Source organism: Pezoporus flaviventris, unplaced genomic scaffold (genome assembly GCF_033815535.1).
Source record: "Pezoporus flaviventris isolate CSIRO_AGI_PZ_B2104156 unplaced genomic scaffold, CSIRO_AGI_Pfla_v1 ptg000022l, whole genome shotgun sequence".
NCBI classification, from domain to species: domain Eukaryota; kingdom Metazoa; phylum Chordata; class Aves; order Psittaciformes; family Psittacidae; genus Pezoporus; species Pezoporus flaviventris.
The window spans coordinates 7102105-7119374 of record NW_026892570.1 but is presented as its reverse complement, the minus strand read 5'-3'; the positions used below and the strand labels follow the sequence as shown (position 1 = coordinate 7119374).

General features: G+C 42.8%; 1 protein-coding gene across 3 annotated transcripts; it reads left to right on the top strand.

Moving 5' to 3' along the window:
- Positions 1–1458: 1458 nt before the first annotated feature.
- Positions 1459–16260, top strand: NFIL3 (nuclear factor, interleukin 3 regulated). Of its 3 annotated transcripts, XM_061456365.1 has the most exons (3): positions 2239–2423; positions 2567–2687; positions 12267–16260. In XM_061456365.1, the coding sequence occupies exon 3, from the start codon at positions 12450–12452 to the stop codon at positions 13824–13826; it is 1377 nt and encodes a 458-aa protein (XP_061312349.1). In that variant the 5' UTR covers positions 2239–2423; positions 2567–2687; positions 12267–12449; the 3' UTR covers positions 13827–16260. The 3 variants fall into 3 exon arrangements, with proteins under 3 accessions (XP_061312347.1, XP_061312349.1, XP_061312350.1); XM_061456363.1 differs by lacking the exons at positions 2239–2423; positions 2567–2687 and adding an exon at positions 1459–1564; XM_061456366.1 differs by lacking the exons at positions 2239–2423; positions 2567–2687 and adding an exon at positions 3496–3705.
- Positions 16261–17270: the final 1010 nt, after the last annotated feature.

Genomic DNA, 17270 nt, shown 5'->3' with positions numbered 1-17270 from the left:
TGGTACCTGAATTTGCTTCCTTTCAGGTTTGCTTTGCTTCAGAGAGATGTCTCTGTTGACATATAAATACGGGATGACAGAGTAATATAACTGGGCTATGTTAGCGAGGACTGCTATTTTGGTAAAAGTATGTAATAGAATAAAATTGGGAATAATGTTCTTGCACTAGGGTTTAATAAGGAAAATTCTCAGTTGCCTTTGTAAATTTTACTTGTGAAGGAAAAAAGGGAGTGACAAACCTTTCATGAGGAAAAAAAAGAGGACAATATCACACGCTTAATAAACGTGTGCATTCCAACATGTTCTGAGAACTGGATTTCTTGACGGGCACGTGTCATTACCTAAAACGGAGGCTACGCAAGGGTTAACGCAGCACCCGATTTTGTCTCCGCTCTTCCCACCGCGCCACAGGGCGAAGGGGGGCTCGGAGCCGATCGCCCCGAGCAGGCAAGGGGCAGCGCGGACGGGTACCTCCAAAACGCGCAGCAGCTTCCGACCGGCATTCCAGCGCGGCCGCCTCGGGGTGGGGTGCAGAGATGAAACAGGCGGACCAACCAGTCGCAACCCTTCAGCCTTGACGGTGGCGGAACCAAGCAGCGGCGGTGCAGGGCCAGCGTACCGCCAGAGGTACAGAGCGCCGAGCGGCGTGGCGGCAGGTAGCGCGCCCGGTGAGGCGCCCGGCTCCTTCCCCTCCCTTTTACAATTATCACTGTTTTCCGCGAGTCAGAGCTGCGGCGCAACCCGCCGCAGGTTACCCGTATGCATGGCTCGGTAACAGGTACGTGCCTCGGGAGCGCGGCTGCCCGCTCTTGTGCAATCGCTCCGAGACAACAAGGCTCCCGCCGGGGCGGAGGACTTGACTTTTACACCCGTACAGACACACCCAGCTGACGCCGCGCACCGCGGCACCGGCACGGCAGCGAGAGCCCCGCCGAGCTCCGTTTCCCCCGGCAGAGCGGACGGGGGAGCTCGGTCTCACCGCTGCCGGGTAGGGGGCGCGGTGGCGCGGCGCTGCGCCTCTGCGAAGACTTACGCGATCCGAGCGCCTCCCCCCACACGCTGCCGCTGGGCACAGCGCCGGTTACGTAAGTGCCGGCGCCCCCCGCGCCGCTCCCCCTACTTTGGCCCCCCGAGCCGCCCCCCGCCCCGCCGGCGGTTATGCAATCGCCAACACACAGACCTACTGTACCACACACCGCCCCGCGCCCCGCCCCTCCCCGCCCCTGGACGCTCCCATTGGCAGTCCTCCGGAAGAGCCCGGCGCTGATTGGGCTGTCCTGGCCGCCAGTCACAGCGCGGCGCGGCTGGCATGCGGGCTATGAGCTCCGCTCCGCGCAGCCCTGACCTACTAACACACATCCCTCCGCGTCGCCGCCGCACGCTCCCGCTTGGCTGCTGTGTTGCTGCCTGTACAGCGTAGCACGGCACCGCACCTCACGGCACTGCATCGCCCGGCACCGCATCGCACGGCACCGCACCACACCGCTTCTCGCCTCGCCTCGGCCGCCCGCGGCCCGGCCCGGCGCGGGGCGGGGGATGCTCGGCGTCCAGCGGTGCGCTGCAGGTAGGAAGGAGCGTACGCCCGCGGAGCGGTGCACGGTATGAAGTTTGGGTGTCCGCCCGGGCTGCGGCACCCACCGCGCCTCGGCTGGGCTGGGTTTGGTCGGGCCGGGCCGGGCCGAGGTCCGCTGTTACATAATATGAGCCCAAGCCGGCTCCGGCAGCCGCCGGGCGGGGAGTGGTCGGTCGGCCGGGCGGGCCGGCTCTGCGTGCTGCCGCTGGAGTCGGCCCGGCAGATGTCCGCCGAAGGATTCCATTGCGGAGAGGGAGGCGGTGGTGATTCCCGGCGTGCCTTACTGCCCCCCGCTCCTCCCCACAGCGAACCGCGGGCAGCACCGCCGGAGCCGCTGTACTGCATTGCATAATGTGCCGGCGTGGAGCGGCCCGCCGCTGCGGCCGCCGTGCGGGGCGGAGGGCTGGGTGCTGCCCGCCGCCCGCACCTCGCCCCGGAGCCACCGGGAGCTGCGTGCCGCCGGAGCCTGCTGGCGAGAACTCCCCCTCCTCTCCCTTGTCGGGCGGCCCTGAGGGATGTTGCCCGCGGGCAAACGGGATTGACGGCAGCGGCCGGGCCCTGTGCCCACGCCGTGCGGGGCCGCGTCTGTCCCGGCCCTCTTGGTCGCTTCTGTCGCGGTTTTTCGGGCGCTCCGGGACCGCTCGCATAATAGTTCCTGGAAATGTTGCATTATGTAACCACAGAATTTGCTGGCAGGCTGGCTGGGAAGAGGGAGCTAATTATGCGATTTTATAATCTCCCTACAAAGAAACTAGGACAATCTCTCCCTGAAAAAAAAAGACCCAAGTCAAAGCCTGTAACTGTAACAGATTCGGCTGAAGTGCGCTTAATAAGGGAAGTAGACAACTGGGTAAGCGGGAAGGCGAGGCGAAGCGAGGCGCGCTCGTCGGCTGCGTGCCGGGTGCCTTAAAACGAGATTTGTGTTGGTCTATATTTAGCTCCATCGCATTTTAGCAATTGTGGCTTCATGTGCTATTTCTGGTCTTTCTCCAGAGCTGTGTGTGTAGACGTTCGAGGCCATTTGCTCGGATTTTTAACTCCACGCCTTCAGAGACGTTTTGAGATAAGGCTGTGGTTTTTTAGGAACGCATTTCGCCCAGACGCTGAGACATCGGTACGGGCTTTCACTTGCCGTTTCTTTAATAATAATAATAAAGAAACGGCTAATTTAGGGGAAGGAAGGCGTTCAGGAGGTGTCAGCCGCGCCCGGGGGGAAGCGGTGGAGCCGTCCTTCTCGTAGCCTGACCGTGGCGGGCGAGCAGGCGTCCAGGTGCCGCCGCCCCCGGGGGCAGCCGCCCGCATCTCCAGTAGGTCAGTGTGACGGACCCGGCGGCGCGGAGCGGAGCGGGTAGAGCCCTCCCTGCGGAGCCCGATTCCGCGCCCGCCTTCACCTTCTCAGCCTTGCGCCTTGTGCGGGGGTCGCCGCGTCCCCAGCGGCTGTTGGGAGCCGTTGGTGGCCGTTGGGGCGCGGCGGCACCGGGCATGCGGGGGAAGGCTGGGGGCGCTGGCGCTCCCCCTCAACCCTTTGTTCTGGACTGGGGCGGCGGCGGGCGGGCGGGTAGGTGGGGTGGGGGGGACGGTGGGTTGTTTGCGCGGGGCCGTGCTGAGGGGGGAGCGGGCTAGGCGCCATGAGGCGCCGGTCACGTAGGGGGGTCGGCGGGCCGGGCCGGGCTGCCTTTGTGGCGGCGAGGTGCGGGGCGGTGCTGCGGGAAGGACGCCGCCTCCCCGCAGCGCGGCCGCTGAGCTCGCCGCGCGGAGCGTCCCGACCTCTTTTGCCCGTGTGCCCCCTGCCGTGTCCCACCATCGCCTGCAGGCAGGGAGCGCCAGACAGAGCCGCCCCCCCCCCCCCCCCGCCCCCGCAGACACCTTTCCCCTTCCCTTTGCTGCCAGGTAGGCATGGCAGAGCCTAGCACAAACCCCCTCCTGCCACCCCAGCGTTCTCGTGTTTCTCTTTTTACGTAACGAGCAGCAACCACAAAAAATGGCCATTGCCCAATTCTGTTATTTTGCCAAGTCATTTAGGTATTGCAGTGGTAAAAGTCATGGCTGGACGTCCCGTACTTTGGAGTCAGCTTGTGCTCTGACCTCGACAGCTTGAAAGTTGCTGTTGATAACTTGGCTTTCACAATGAGGTTATTTTTATTTATTTCTTTTGTGTGTATGTGACTAAAGCAGCCGTTTAAGAAAACAAAACCAACGTCACTGTGCTTGTGACCAAAACCTCCAGAGCCCTAACTGAGTACCCTGGCTGCTGTATTAGCATTCAGTATACCTGCCATAGGTAGTAGCAGCAAAGTATTTAAAAAAGGCGATATTCTTAACAACATGCCTAAGCTTTTCTGCTACTTGACTGTTGGGGTCAAGTACAGCTTTGATCGTGAAGTTGTCTTGGCGTTACTGTTGTGTTAAAAACAACTGTATTTTTTCTTCCCCCTGTCCTTGTAACTTGAATGATTTTACTCCGTTTCATTGTGTTTGCTCGTGTATATGCAACCTACTTTGAGTCATCTTTGCCCTCCTTGGTAATTAATCCAGAGCCTCATTTAAAATACTGCTATATCTATCAGTTTTACGGACCTTATTCAATCAAAATTTTGACTTTGATGGGAAACTTGAATGAATAAGGATTCAGCTTTTGGCCCAAAGACCTGATTTAAACCAACAAGTTCAAGGATTACTGAATAAAGATCCTTAATGTCATTGGCATAGCAGTTATTGTTGTAAGAGTTCTCATGTTACAGATGTGTTTGGCTGTTGAAATGCAATGCACTTTAGAATGATCTGCCTCCACTTTAAATTTTTATTTATATTTTTAACTCATTCTCCAGAGGATTCTTAACTAGCTTTTAAAATATTCAGCTTCCTGGATTTGACCTCAAAGGCTGGAGTTTCTCCTTAATTTTTTTTGTTTGGTGTTCAGTTTTTGTTGTTGGTTGGTTGTGTGTGTTTGTGTTTTTTTTTTTTGGGGGGGGGGGTGTGAGGTTTTTTTGGTTGTGGGTTTTGTTGGTTTGGTTTTATAAATATGTATATGTATTTAAAAAAACTTATCTGAATTATGTCAAAAAGCTTAGTCTTCCCCATAAATTGTAAGTACTTACATGACCTCCTCACAGCTTATCTCATCCTAAAAAGGAAGGGTATTTGCCATGCCTTGGCTAAAATTTATAGGATGGACATGCAGACATTTTTTCTGTTGCAGTGAAGTCTAAACAGTCTGAGAAGTATATCAATACCATGCTGCTTTTTTCAATCCTTTATCTTGAAATAAAACTCATAAATAAAAAAAACCTTTAGGTCATTTTTAATTGACTTATTTTAACGAATAGTTATGCAAACTATCCTTATGCAATAGTTTTTTCCAGACAGCAATCGTACTGCTGTTATAACATCACTATGATGCAATAATATGAACAATAAAATCCTCTGTTCGGGTCTTATTACACACTGTTAAGCAATGGATCTGACTCATCAGCTTAATTGACTCTTCTAGGTGACCTTGTCATGATCATTACAGCCAGTTATGAGATATAAATGTGCTTAGGATATGTAATAGGAAAAAAATGCAAATAGATGGCCAATTTCTACAGTCTGTTCTAAAAGAAAACGTCAGCTGATTTCCATTTTACAGTATTTTACAGTGTTTGGAAATAAAAAAATCCCACCCTTTTGTGGGGTTTGTGTGGTGGTTTTGTTTGTTTGCTTGTTTTGTTTTTTTTTTGTGTTTTGTTTTTTTTTTTAACAAGTTATATGTAACTTCCTAATACTGATGCTAAGTATGACTGTCAAAAATAAGATTGTGTAAGCAAGGGCATACTTGGACTTGGCTGAAAATGTGATAGAAGCAATATTCTTAAACTTTTTGTATTAAAAGATGAATCTGAAGTCAATTATTATTAAAACCTCCTTAGATATCCTGTTTTTTTTTTTCGTAATTTGTGTGTTGAATTGATCCATTTCCAGATTAGCATACTGAGAGACTGAATCTGGTGACAGACATTACACAAATCTATATTCTGTCAGAAAGAGTGCTTTATTTGAGAGGTTCCTCCCCCCCCCCCTTTTTTTGAGTTGCTCCATCTTGGTGTACTTTTCAGTCTGTCACAAGGTATTTGAGTAATGAACTGTTTTTTATGATGCGCAATGGTGGCAGCACAGCAGTTAACAGTACAGGTGTCAGAGCTGGAAGACCTCCTCTTACAAAGGGAGCACAGCCCAATAAAGAAAATGGTGCTCAGCATGGGCAGTGGTCTTCCAGCCTGACCTGTCTCACAGAATTGGAGTACTAAAGATTGCTCTTTCTCTGTTCCATTTGCTGTGAGTGGTAGATTACAACATTTTACGGGAGATGTTCGGTTTACATATTTGTATTTAAGTTGTTATATAACAAGGTGCATGTTTAGGGCATCAGCTGGGATTAATTGACATAATTCTGCTGCCTTTAAATAGCACTATATAAATTTAGGTCAGCTGAAGGTCTGGTCCATGCGTGGCGTTTTAAGAACATAGTTCAGAAATAGAAAACCATTTGTTGTCAGAATAATTAACATTTTATTATGGTGGTGTGTTTTGTTTTTTGGTTGGGTTTTGTTGTTTATTTTTTTTTTATGGTTCTTAGCTAGAGGAATTGAGATCATATTTCCAGAATGTTGTTACTATTAAGTTACAGCTTTTCCAAGTGTAGTTTTTTCTTGCTGTCAAATAGCTATTGAAATGACGAGATGCATACTGTCATATAGTACTGTAACTTCAGTAACTGTTGTTTCTATTAGGGTTTTATTAAAAACACTGGAAAGTTATGTGATAATCAAAATGGCATGATTTATGTACACATACTACTTACGTATCTATAATGAAATATTTACACAAGTTGTGTATACGTTTTCTTTGCTTCTCAGTTTTAAAGCTTTTCATGGCACTTTGAATAACATTCTTTAGCTTTTGTTTTTCATCCCTTAAATCAGAGCAGTAAACTGTTTTGGAAAAATTGAACAGATCTGATAGTATCATATTGTCTTCCTAAGGGAATGGGAGAAAATATAGGTCAAATTTGCGCCTATTAAGCTCAACTGACCTTTTTGAGCAGTAGCTACCTTTAACATGTTTTGTACTTTCCAAATAATACTTTTATTTGCACAATTTGTGTAATTTACGTTTGGGAAGCAGGCTGTACTTTAATGAGTTATTTGTAGTTATTAAGATAAACAGTAACTTAAGTAATTTTCCTAACAGTGAAAGCCTTTTGTAAAAATTGCATGTGTGATGATATTTCTGGGTACAGTTTGGAGGTGCGTAATATGAAGGTTCAATAATGTTCTAAGTTCCATGACAGACTTACTAATTTTTCTATATATTTTAAATAGATTTGATTGATTTGATTTGTTGTAATAAATTATTTTTTTATATTCCCAATGGACTGTATTGTGTAGACATCTCCCATTTTTTTTTTCTTTCAGTAAGATGATCAACATTTTAGCAAAAATGGGTCATCTTGTGCAAAGCTATCATCATCAGTGTTCCACTGACCTAATTACACGTTGATCCTGAAACTGTCAGCACTTAAGGTGCCCATGAAGTTGTTAGAAGAGGGAACTGTGTACAGGATCAATAATTCTGCATTGCTCCATGCTGCTGTAATGGATTCAGGTCTCTACGAGTGCAGCTATATAATAGCAGTAAATGGTGGTCACATTTGTATCGTGAATGCTTTTACCCTTTCTGGCTATGGATAACCTGTCCATCATAGCGTAAAATGCAGTCACCTATTTTTTTTTTTTTCCAGAAAATTGCAACTTTATTTGCTCTGCATTACCTAGACACTCTTGCCTACAAATCCATCCTAGGAATAATGTCACTTTTCCAGTGGAGCCAGTATTAAGGCTTTTCTTCAACAGGAATGTAATTTTGCTACCGTGTTAGATAAAAAGGCAAGAAAAAATATATTGAAGGATGTTGGTGGAGGTTAGAATGGGGCCATATCCTCTGTTGGATTATGACAGACTTGAGGGGTGCAGGATTTCTGTGAAAAGCAGTAGAGGTAGAGCAACTCCACAGTATTTTCCAGTATTTCAGCAGTGTTGAGACAGGCTGTATACTCACCACCTAAGTTTAAACTCTGCCTCCTGTCAGCGTGCTCAATGAGGATATTTTTTGGACCTTATAAAAGTCTCGAGATGGATAGCAATTGTTTCTAAAACACTTTGATGTTAAAGTGCTAACTATATGTTTCAGGTTTTTAAGGTTTGGAATGCAAACTGGTAATTTTGGTATCTATGAACAGGTTAGGCACCAGCTCTTCTGGTATGTAGACAGGTTTTCAAAATAGATAACCTGTGACAGAATGGTAGCAGTAATATAGTTAATGAGACCTATGCAAAACATGGAGGGCAACAACTAAAAATACGCACAGACATACCAGTACAAACTTTTACTGCTTTTTCTGCAGCTTGACATATAGTGGTGATGGTGATACAGGCGTGGTTCTTCTCTGAAACCAGAAGCTGTACTTGGCCATCATTTTCTTTTATTTCTGAAGAACTGAGAGAGAAATTTTTGAACACATGGTGATGCAAAAGTGAATTGTGTTTGGGCATCCAACTGCTAGAAATTTGATTTCATTTAGTTTCATGGGGTTACTATACGAATGTTAGAGCAATAGAATTAAATAATTAGCTATCTAATTCTAGGATATGTTTGAAAAATTAAATACAAAAAATAATACACAGTTACTCTTTGAGAAAGCACACACACGTGGGGAGGCCCACGGGCATTGTCTAAAGCAGAAATGACTTATGTAATTGAATTACACAGAGAGAGAAAAGACTGTGCCCATGTCCTTCAACCCTTTGAAACATTTCAGTTCTTACAGTGTGAATACACAAATCCCCAGCATCAGATCCTTAATGTACAATTTTGACACAATCAGATCACTGAAGTATGAAGTCCATGGATAAATAAACTTGTCATGGTTTCTACATATGTAATTTCTTGCTTCAGTAGCATGAGTTCTATACAACAGCCTCATTAATACTTGGATGTAGGATTGTATCTTGTTTCAGTTGAAGCCAATGGCAAAATTACTGTGAGAGCAAGACTGGGTCTGTAATTAAGTTAATAGGGTCGAGTGTTATTGCATTGTTGAATTGGCACTCAATGCCATTAACATCAACCAAACAAAAAAAAAAAAATCTAACAGTGACTAATGTAAGGCAGTGTTAAATGTTGGGTTTAAAACACTTTATGAGGAAGTGATAAAGCAATTGAAAAATTAATCATAAGGGAAAATACTGGAATTTGAAATATAGTCAGAGGAATCATTATAGTTCATTAATTTATGTGTAAATACTGATGTTTTTCAGTGGAATTATAAAATGTGAGTGAACTGAAATGGCTGGTTTTATTGAAGGCATTTTGCCATTGTCATCAGATGGAATTTAATTTGTTTACAGACTCAGCACTGGGCTGATCCACATGGAGAAGTATTAATAAACAAGGGCTTTGACTCCTGTTTGTAGAGAGGCAATTCCAGTTACCATGATAAAAGTGCTCATGGAAGATGTAGAAAGAGCTGAAGATTTATTGATGTTTTGTTAGTTCGCTAAAGTAATGGTTAGAATTAACTACATAGATAACAGACCAGTAAGACTATGTCAGTGGGTTACACGTATGTCTTGACTGCCTTACTGATAGACTGTGGCAGAGAGCAAAGTTGAATACTGCATGTGAAAACATGGTCGGTTTGACACACACTGGTATTTGCTGTAGACTGGCATGCTACTTATGTTCTGTATCTTTGTGCCAGGAACAATGTGTACAGGAGGGAAGTGGGCTAAACCAGGAGTTATCAGTGCTACAGTGAGCAGATTGTATGTTGGGGCAGCCCATGCTGCTGTCCCAGCATTGAAGTCCTGTAGAACAAGGGACTTGAGGTCTGCAGGCTGTTGGGTTGTTAAGTGCAGCTCTGTGCCAGTGTTGGGCTGCAGGTTATCTGTGGGCATGCAGTTGAGTTTTTACTGGTCCATAGACAGTCATACTGATGAACTATGCCAGTAGTCTACATTAAGTTTGGGGAGGGGGTGAGGGGGACATAATGACCTAAAAAAAGGCAACAACTTTTTTTTCTGATTATTATTAGTATTAGTAGTATTTTTCCTAGATTGCGGAGTTGAACAGACACCAAAGTAGGATCATTTTGACCTTGAGACCATACAGAGAGACACGAAACCATACTCGTATCCAGATACAGTCTTGTTCAAGACTAAAGATACTCTTTCTATATTGTCAAAATGGAAGATTGGAATATAAGAGGGAAAAAAAAATTGTATTCAAACTGCGTGGGTGTAGTTTCATTCTTCTATAAAAAGCACAGCTCCTACATTTGTAAGTACTTCTTTGCTGCTGCTGTTTCAAGTAAGTTTAGATGTTCCAGGGTACATGGCAGATAAATACATAGAAAGTAATGACGTATGCCTATTAGTATCCCATTTCTAAGAGAATCAATACTATTACTTGGATTTGAGCATAGTTTTGTAGTACTGCACAACACAGAAAGATCTCTATTGATAAGGCCCTGAAATCTGCACAAAAGCTGGTTTTTGAACCCTTTTGAATTCAGTAAGAGTTGGCTGAGATGCATACTATGGGACAAGTAGCAATTTCACGGGTATTTGGTACATGTTATACCTCTTCCTGCTGTGTGCCATAGAAGGTGTATGCATTTCCTCAGAAATGCAGTTGTTAATGATACACTGCAATCACTGTATTCAGTTTTATCAAGACAGTTACAGACCAATAGCTGTGCATTACCAATGCTACAGGATAATGAAATGAAATCCTAGTATTTTTCTTCCTTTAATGTAAAGGTATTTTGCAGAGGCTGAATATTCTAGAAATGCCTCAAAAATTCGGGTGGCCTTGCTATACAGAATTGCTATACAGCGTCTTCAGCAAATCACGTTATACTGAATATTTGGACAAACAGTTGTTGCTTTGCTGTGGGGCTTATTTTTGTTTTTAAACCTGATCCAGCTCCTGTTTAACTTGACAGAAAACTCCTTTTAACTACAGTTTGAGGTTTGGAGCAGGATCTAACTATGTAATTGCTTGTACATTAGAGATACGTTTCTTCTCTACAAACATGGCAGTTTATGGTGCTGCTTTTGCACTAAAATGTTAGATGCTGTCTTTGGTGTGGCTGACTTCTAACTCTATTTTCCATTAAGGCTGTATTATTGAAGGCAAATAGTTACATGTCAGTAATTAACCATGGATTTTAGGAAATTCTGCTTAGCTGTTCTATTAAATGTGTTAATTTTTCATGACAGAAGAGTTGGCATGGTTTGATGGAACAGAACACAGCTTGAAACCTGAGTCTTTATGACCATGCTTAATTGTTATTACATCACTCACTCCTTTTTACCTTCTGGAAAAGACAAGAGAAACTGGCAGAATACAATTCGTTAATTCTTTTATAACTTTCCCGACTGATAGTGTTAAAATTAGTTTCATTAGTCATTGTGAAGGCATTCCCAATAAATAGAGACATTAATCTGAAGTGGCAGATTTATTTATTTAATTTTTTGTTACACAACAAGAATTATTGCTGACTCGATAGTCAGTTCTATAAAAGTACTTGGCATACTACATTTACCAGGAACATGACTGACTGTGGAAAAATGAGATATTTGGAAGCTGTATCTCAGATCAAGACCAAACGATCCTATGAGAATAAACTATTTTTACACTAAGAGAAACTAAATAAAACATAGGGAAATTTGAATGCTAGGTTCAAGTTCAATGATTAAAATGCTTGAAGCTAAAAGTTAAGCTGGTTTTCTCTTGTTAATGGTACAATTTTGGATGTAAACTTCTTCTTTAATGCATACACTTTTCTAAAGGTGCATATGCCTCGATGGTATTAAATTTCACTTTGATGTATTAAGGCTATTTTTTCAAACGCAAGTTATTAAATGTTCTGTTATGTATTCTTCAATCCTGATTTTAAAGTTTTCATTTTAATAGCCAATTTTTTTAATAGTTAGATATTTGCCCAAATGATGTGTATTTACTAGTTTGAATGACATGATTGATCAATAAGGCATTTTAAAATTCCAAGTGTGTGTGTGTATAAACATTTGTAGATAGATGTATATTTTAATAGAATTCAAAACCAATAATTAAATTCTTAATAGCTTTAATGGATAGTGGTGTTATTTTAAGACAATAGAGAGCACTTCAGCTTCTCTAAATCAGCTTATGTTATTTTTAATCCATGAACTACCCAAATAAACAGCATTTCTAAGTCATACGCCACAGCTGTTTTCAGAAGAGATGCTTTAATGTGGAAGAGCAAGATACTTTCCAGTGCCGCTCATCAACGTGCGTGGTGTCCTTCAGTGTTAACTGCTGGAGATTTAGATTGGCCAGTGATACTATGGAAAGTTCTGTGACAACATTACTGTCAGATCAAAACTCAAATATTTTTTACTTGATTTTTCCTTGGATCATATTGCATTTGTTTTGTTTGTTTTGGAAGCCAATCTGCTACCTAGGTATTGTAAAGCTTAGAGTATTGGTTGGTTGAGTGTTGAGCGGTTTAATGTACCAAATGCTAGTCTGAGATTTTTATTGAACTCTGCTATTGCATGACCTGAACCAGCAATTCCTAAATTGTAATTAAATTCTCTATTTATTCCAGGTTTTTAAGAAGATCCCCATTGGATCTCCCACGAGAACTGGTTCTAGATACTTCTGTTTGAGAACATGAAAAAAGAATGTGTGTGGATTTAAAATTACTGTATTTATCAAGTTGTGGAGTGAGAAGTAATGGGGAAATAGCTTGCTGTGTTGCTTTTTGTAGGTCTACTACAAATTGTTTCTGATGCAGCTGAGAAAAATGCAGACCCTTAAAAAGGAACACGGACCTGTTGACACAAGTAGCAATGTGGACAAAATCATAGTACTTAAGTCTTCTTTAGCAGAAGTGTCTGAAGAATTCTCTACAAATGAAGATATACTACTTACAGAAGCAAGTAGTGGAAAAAGTAAATCTTCAGCTTGCCGGAGGAAGCGAGAATTCATTCCAGATGAAAAGAAAGATGCTATGTATTGGGAGAAAAGGCGGAAAAACAATGAAGCTGCCAAAAGATCTCGTGAAAAACGACGGCTGAATGACCTTGTCTTAGAGAACAAACTAATTGCACTGGGAGAGGAGAATGCCACTTTGAAAGCGGAGCTGCTTTCATTGAAGCTGAAGTTTGGTTTAATTAGTTCTGCAGCCTATGCCCAAGAGATACAGAAACTCAGTAGCTCAACGACTGTGTATTTCCAAGACTATCAGAGTTCCAAATCAAATATCAGCTCATTTGTAGATGAGCACGAACCATCTATAGTTGGTAGCAGTTGTATTTCTGTCATTAAACATTCTCCTCAAAGCTCAATATCCGATGTGTCTGAAATACCATCCGTAGAGCATACTCAACCAAGTCGTATACAAGGCAACTGCAGAAGTCCTGAAAATAAATTCCAGATTATAAAACAGGAGCCCATGGAATTAGAGAGAGAGCCAAGAGAGGATAGAGGTTCATACAAAGCATCCATATATCCAAGCTACATGGGAGCTACCTTTAACATGTACTCACATTCTCCTCCGCTCCTGCAAGTTAATAGGTCGTCCAGTAACTCCCCCAGGACGTCTGAAACTGATGATGGTGTAGTTGGAAAGTCATCTGATGGAGAAGATGAACAGCAAGTTCCTAAGGGTCCAATCCATTCCCCAGTTGAACATAAAAATGTTCATGCAACAGTTAAAGTTCCAGAAGTGAATTCTTCAGCTTTGCCTCACAAGCTTCGAATTAAAGCCAAAGCCATGCAAGTTAAAGTGGAAGCAATGGATAATGACTATGATACAACACGGAAGTTGTCATCCCCCATTGACATGTCCTCAAAACGACATTTTGAGCTTGAAAAACATGGTGCACAAAACTTGGTGCATTCTTCTCACACTCCTTTCTCAGTTCAGGTGACTAACATCCAAGACTGGTCACTTAAACCAGAGCTCTGGCATCAGAAGGAACTCAATGTAAAAATTCAGAGTGGTTGCAAAACTGGAGTTGTTGAAATAAAAGACAATATCTACAATGTCTCCGATTCAGAGAACCTGTATTTGAAGCAGGGCATAGCCAGTTTATCTGCAGAGGTTGCTTCGCTTAAAAGACTTATAACAACGCAACAAATCTCTGCATCAGACTCTGGTTAAGTTACTACTGAAAAAGGCTTACCGTTTTAAAGGATGTCATTTGCAGTAGATCAAAATGTTTTGTATTATGCTGAATTTTCACTGGACTTGTGATGTCATTTCACTGTAATGTTCACATAAGGTCTGATTGGTGTCTTTTTGTGTGCAAGTTATTATGAAGACTAGGTTGTGTTATGATCACTATGCCTTGTGTATAGTCAAGTAGCCTGTACAAAGGCTGTATATAGTGAACTTCATTTTCTTTTGTTCTTCTACTATAAAGCGTGCAAGTTGCCAGTTACAATAAAATATTGGTGACAAACACAGAACATCTACTCCAGCTCAGTTGATTTTTTGAATGTGTAAATAAGTTGTTAATTAAAAACTGGCTTTTTCTTACACTGTGCTCAACTTCACTTATGTGATTGGTTTTTACAGCCTAACAACCAAATTGCAATTTATGTGTGTAATCCTTCTGGCCACCTTTTTCCTTAACACATTTTTTTAGAACAGAATAGAAATAAAGTGAATATTTATAAATAAGACAGTACCAATTTATAGCCTTAGCCTTCTTTAACTTATTTATTAGTAGAAGTTAACCAAAAACCACACAAATTCAAACCCAGTAACTGGGTCAGTTTTGGATGAGACAGTATTGAGTATCCTTAATGGTTTATGGTGACCAGCCATTTTTTCAATATTGTAACTTGGTGTTTTAGGTGATATTAGTTAAGTTGGATATGTGTATCTGCAAAGTTTTCAGAGCCTTGCAGTGCCAGAATTGGGCACCACCATCTCTGTCAAGGGATGGCCAGTGTGCACAAGGGGTGCAGGCAGAGGAGGAAGTACAGGCAGCGGCCATGCAGGAGAGCCTGTACCTTTTGCATGCATGGTTTATTCCAGCGCAGATGGTGGACTGCCTGCAGGAAACGAACGAGGCTACTTCAGCTGTGAACCCTGAGCTCAGCTAGACAAGTGTAAGGGCAGGAGCAGTAGCAGAGCGAGAGGAGATCTTCCACAATCTATCTTAGTTCCCAGTGTAGGATATAATGCAGTGACACAAGCATGAAGTAAGTATTGCAGTCGGTTTTGCCTTGGTTTCAATGGCTTAGTTATCTGAACTGGAATACCCTGGTTCATTATGAGGTGTTTTGTGAGAACTCCCTAAGTGCATAATAGAGACTACCCGAAGAGCTGCACAACAATAGGACCAGCCCCTTACAAATCATGCATCTGCATGATAAGTTCTTCACTTGATGACTAGACAGGGCTGCGCTGCTCTTGGTGTTTGAGAAGAGCCATGGAACCATGGAGAGTAGCATTGCATCACACATCTGTCCTTGGTGTGGCTTACCAAAGTCTTCAGTTTTAAACTTAAGAATAATTTATAAATAGAGCATATACTTGGCAGAGGTTCTTTTCATGATAGTTCCCCCTTCTGTTAACGTACTAATACATCAGACTAACTTGTAAGCTTTCTCCGAAAAGGCTTTTTATTAATTGCCATACCGTATAATGAATGGAACCTTTCCATGGACTTGAAATGCTAAGAAAGAAAACAACATATAGGTATTGTTTTTTAAATTCGTACTTGACTTGAGAGGAAGTTTGTCAATTCTTTGGGGATATGAAGAGGAGTCCAAGTCACTCCCAGTAGCTCTGAAGCTTGGTCCAGCAGTCAAGGCAACGGCAAGCCTCCCTGACGTAAGCAAGGCCAGGATCTGATCCTGCACCTTTTCAGTAGCTGATGGTGATGCACAGCCCTGTTTGGGAGGACCTTGGCACAGAAACCACTGGTACTTTCTGAGCTCTTTTGAGCCCTTCAACTGCTGTGCTGTATTTGTGGCATTCAGAGTTAATAAACTGTTATTCTTTTTTTCATGCCTTAATAATACAATAGATCCCATAGCTGGGCTCTGTATGTATTTGGTAATTAATATAGATGACATTTCAATGTTACTGAAAATAAGCTCAGGATTATTGCATGAAATGTAAAAAATTTGCATTGAATGATGGGGATATGAGACATGAGGCAGTGATTGCTACTGTCTCCTTGCTTGCTAAGTATCTTCTCTAAGCAACAATAAAATTCTTTAAATATTTTGCATATTATTTATCACATGTAATGTGTTCAAGGAGAGGACTTAAAACTCTCAGTGTTGCCATCTGTGTAAGCCTAGATCTGTTGGGTTTTTTTCCATTTCTTGTTAGAGTTGTTTGTCATAATGGAAGAATGTTGTCCTCTTTCTAGCTCATTATATATTTTGTGTATCTGTTTTGTGCAATTAATACTTAACAGTAATGTTGTAGTTAATTTGTTGAAGGATGTCATTGCAAGAAAGTTACAGCATGGAGCTTAGGAGCACAATCAGATGTTATTTATACTCCCTTTATACCTTAGTGTTATGCTTCATTTGAAGAAAGAAATAAATAATTTGTCTTTTGTTCAAAACCAGATGTAATTAAACATGTTTTTCTATTATGTTCATCATTCTAATCCAACAAGAGATGCTAGGTGCAGTTAATGACAAATCTCCCTGTGGTGAAGTTACTGTTTCTGCAGCTAATAGTTGGTGTATCTTCCACAGATGATGTGAAGTGTCACAATGTGGGAGTGTGGGTGGTAGATGCCAAGCCCCGTTGATGGGTGTAGTTGCAAACTGGCCAGATGATACCCTCAGCTGCAGTAAATGCGGTGTTGGTGGCCTGCTCACCCAGAGACCCTGGCCCTCTTCACCCATCTGTAGCTGGCTTCAGGGCATGGGACTAGGAAAGATAGTCACACATAGTGGGGGGAGGGAGAGAAGGCAGTGGGACTCTGTATGTGTAAGATGGGAGATTGGCAATTGGATATTCATGCCCTTCCAGCTTGCTTTCCCTGCCCTGCAAGAAGTAGTAAGCCTTCATGGAAAGAATCCCCTTCGCTGGTCTCCTAGTCTCTCTCCTAGAGACTGGAGAATTGATTCGAGCACAAAGGGGGTATCACATCCTCCAAGTTATAAAAACTCTTATAAGCTCAGTGATTAACTGACAAAACAACATAAAACATAAAGTCCTCAATCAGGGTAAGTGCTACTGAGCTACAACTAAAACATCAGTGTTACCAGCTTTGTTCTCAGACTAAAGCCAAAACACAACACTGCACCAGCATGATTGAAGAAAAATAACTCTACCCTAGCTGAAACTAGGACACTATGCTGGACTAGGCTGGCTAGTCCTGGACTATGCCTGTGATATTTGTTAGTATGAAGGGCTCCATAGAGAGTTTTAAGAAAAGTCCATGGCAAATAATTATTCATTAGCCATGTAAATTTTTTCCTAGTGACATCAACCAGTGACTAATCAACAATGTGAATGGTGTTTATCAGGTTCTCTTAAATCTGCCCAACCTTATTATGTGTAAACACAGTAATATGTACTCATGTTCTACCATCACCTGGATTTTGGTAGGTACAATGGATGTGG

Coding starts and splice junctions, on each gene's coding strand:
- NFIL3 (XM_061456363.1), top strand. CDS start 12,450: ATGCAGCTGAGAAAAATGCAGACCCTTAAAAAGGAACACGGACCTGTT.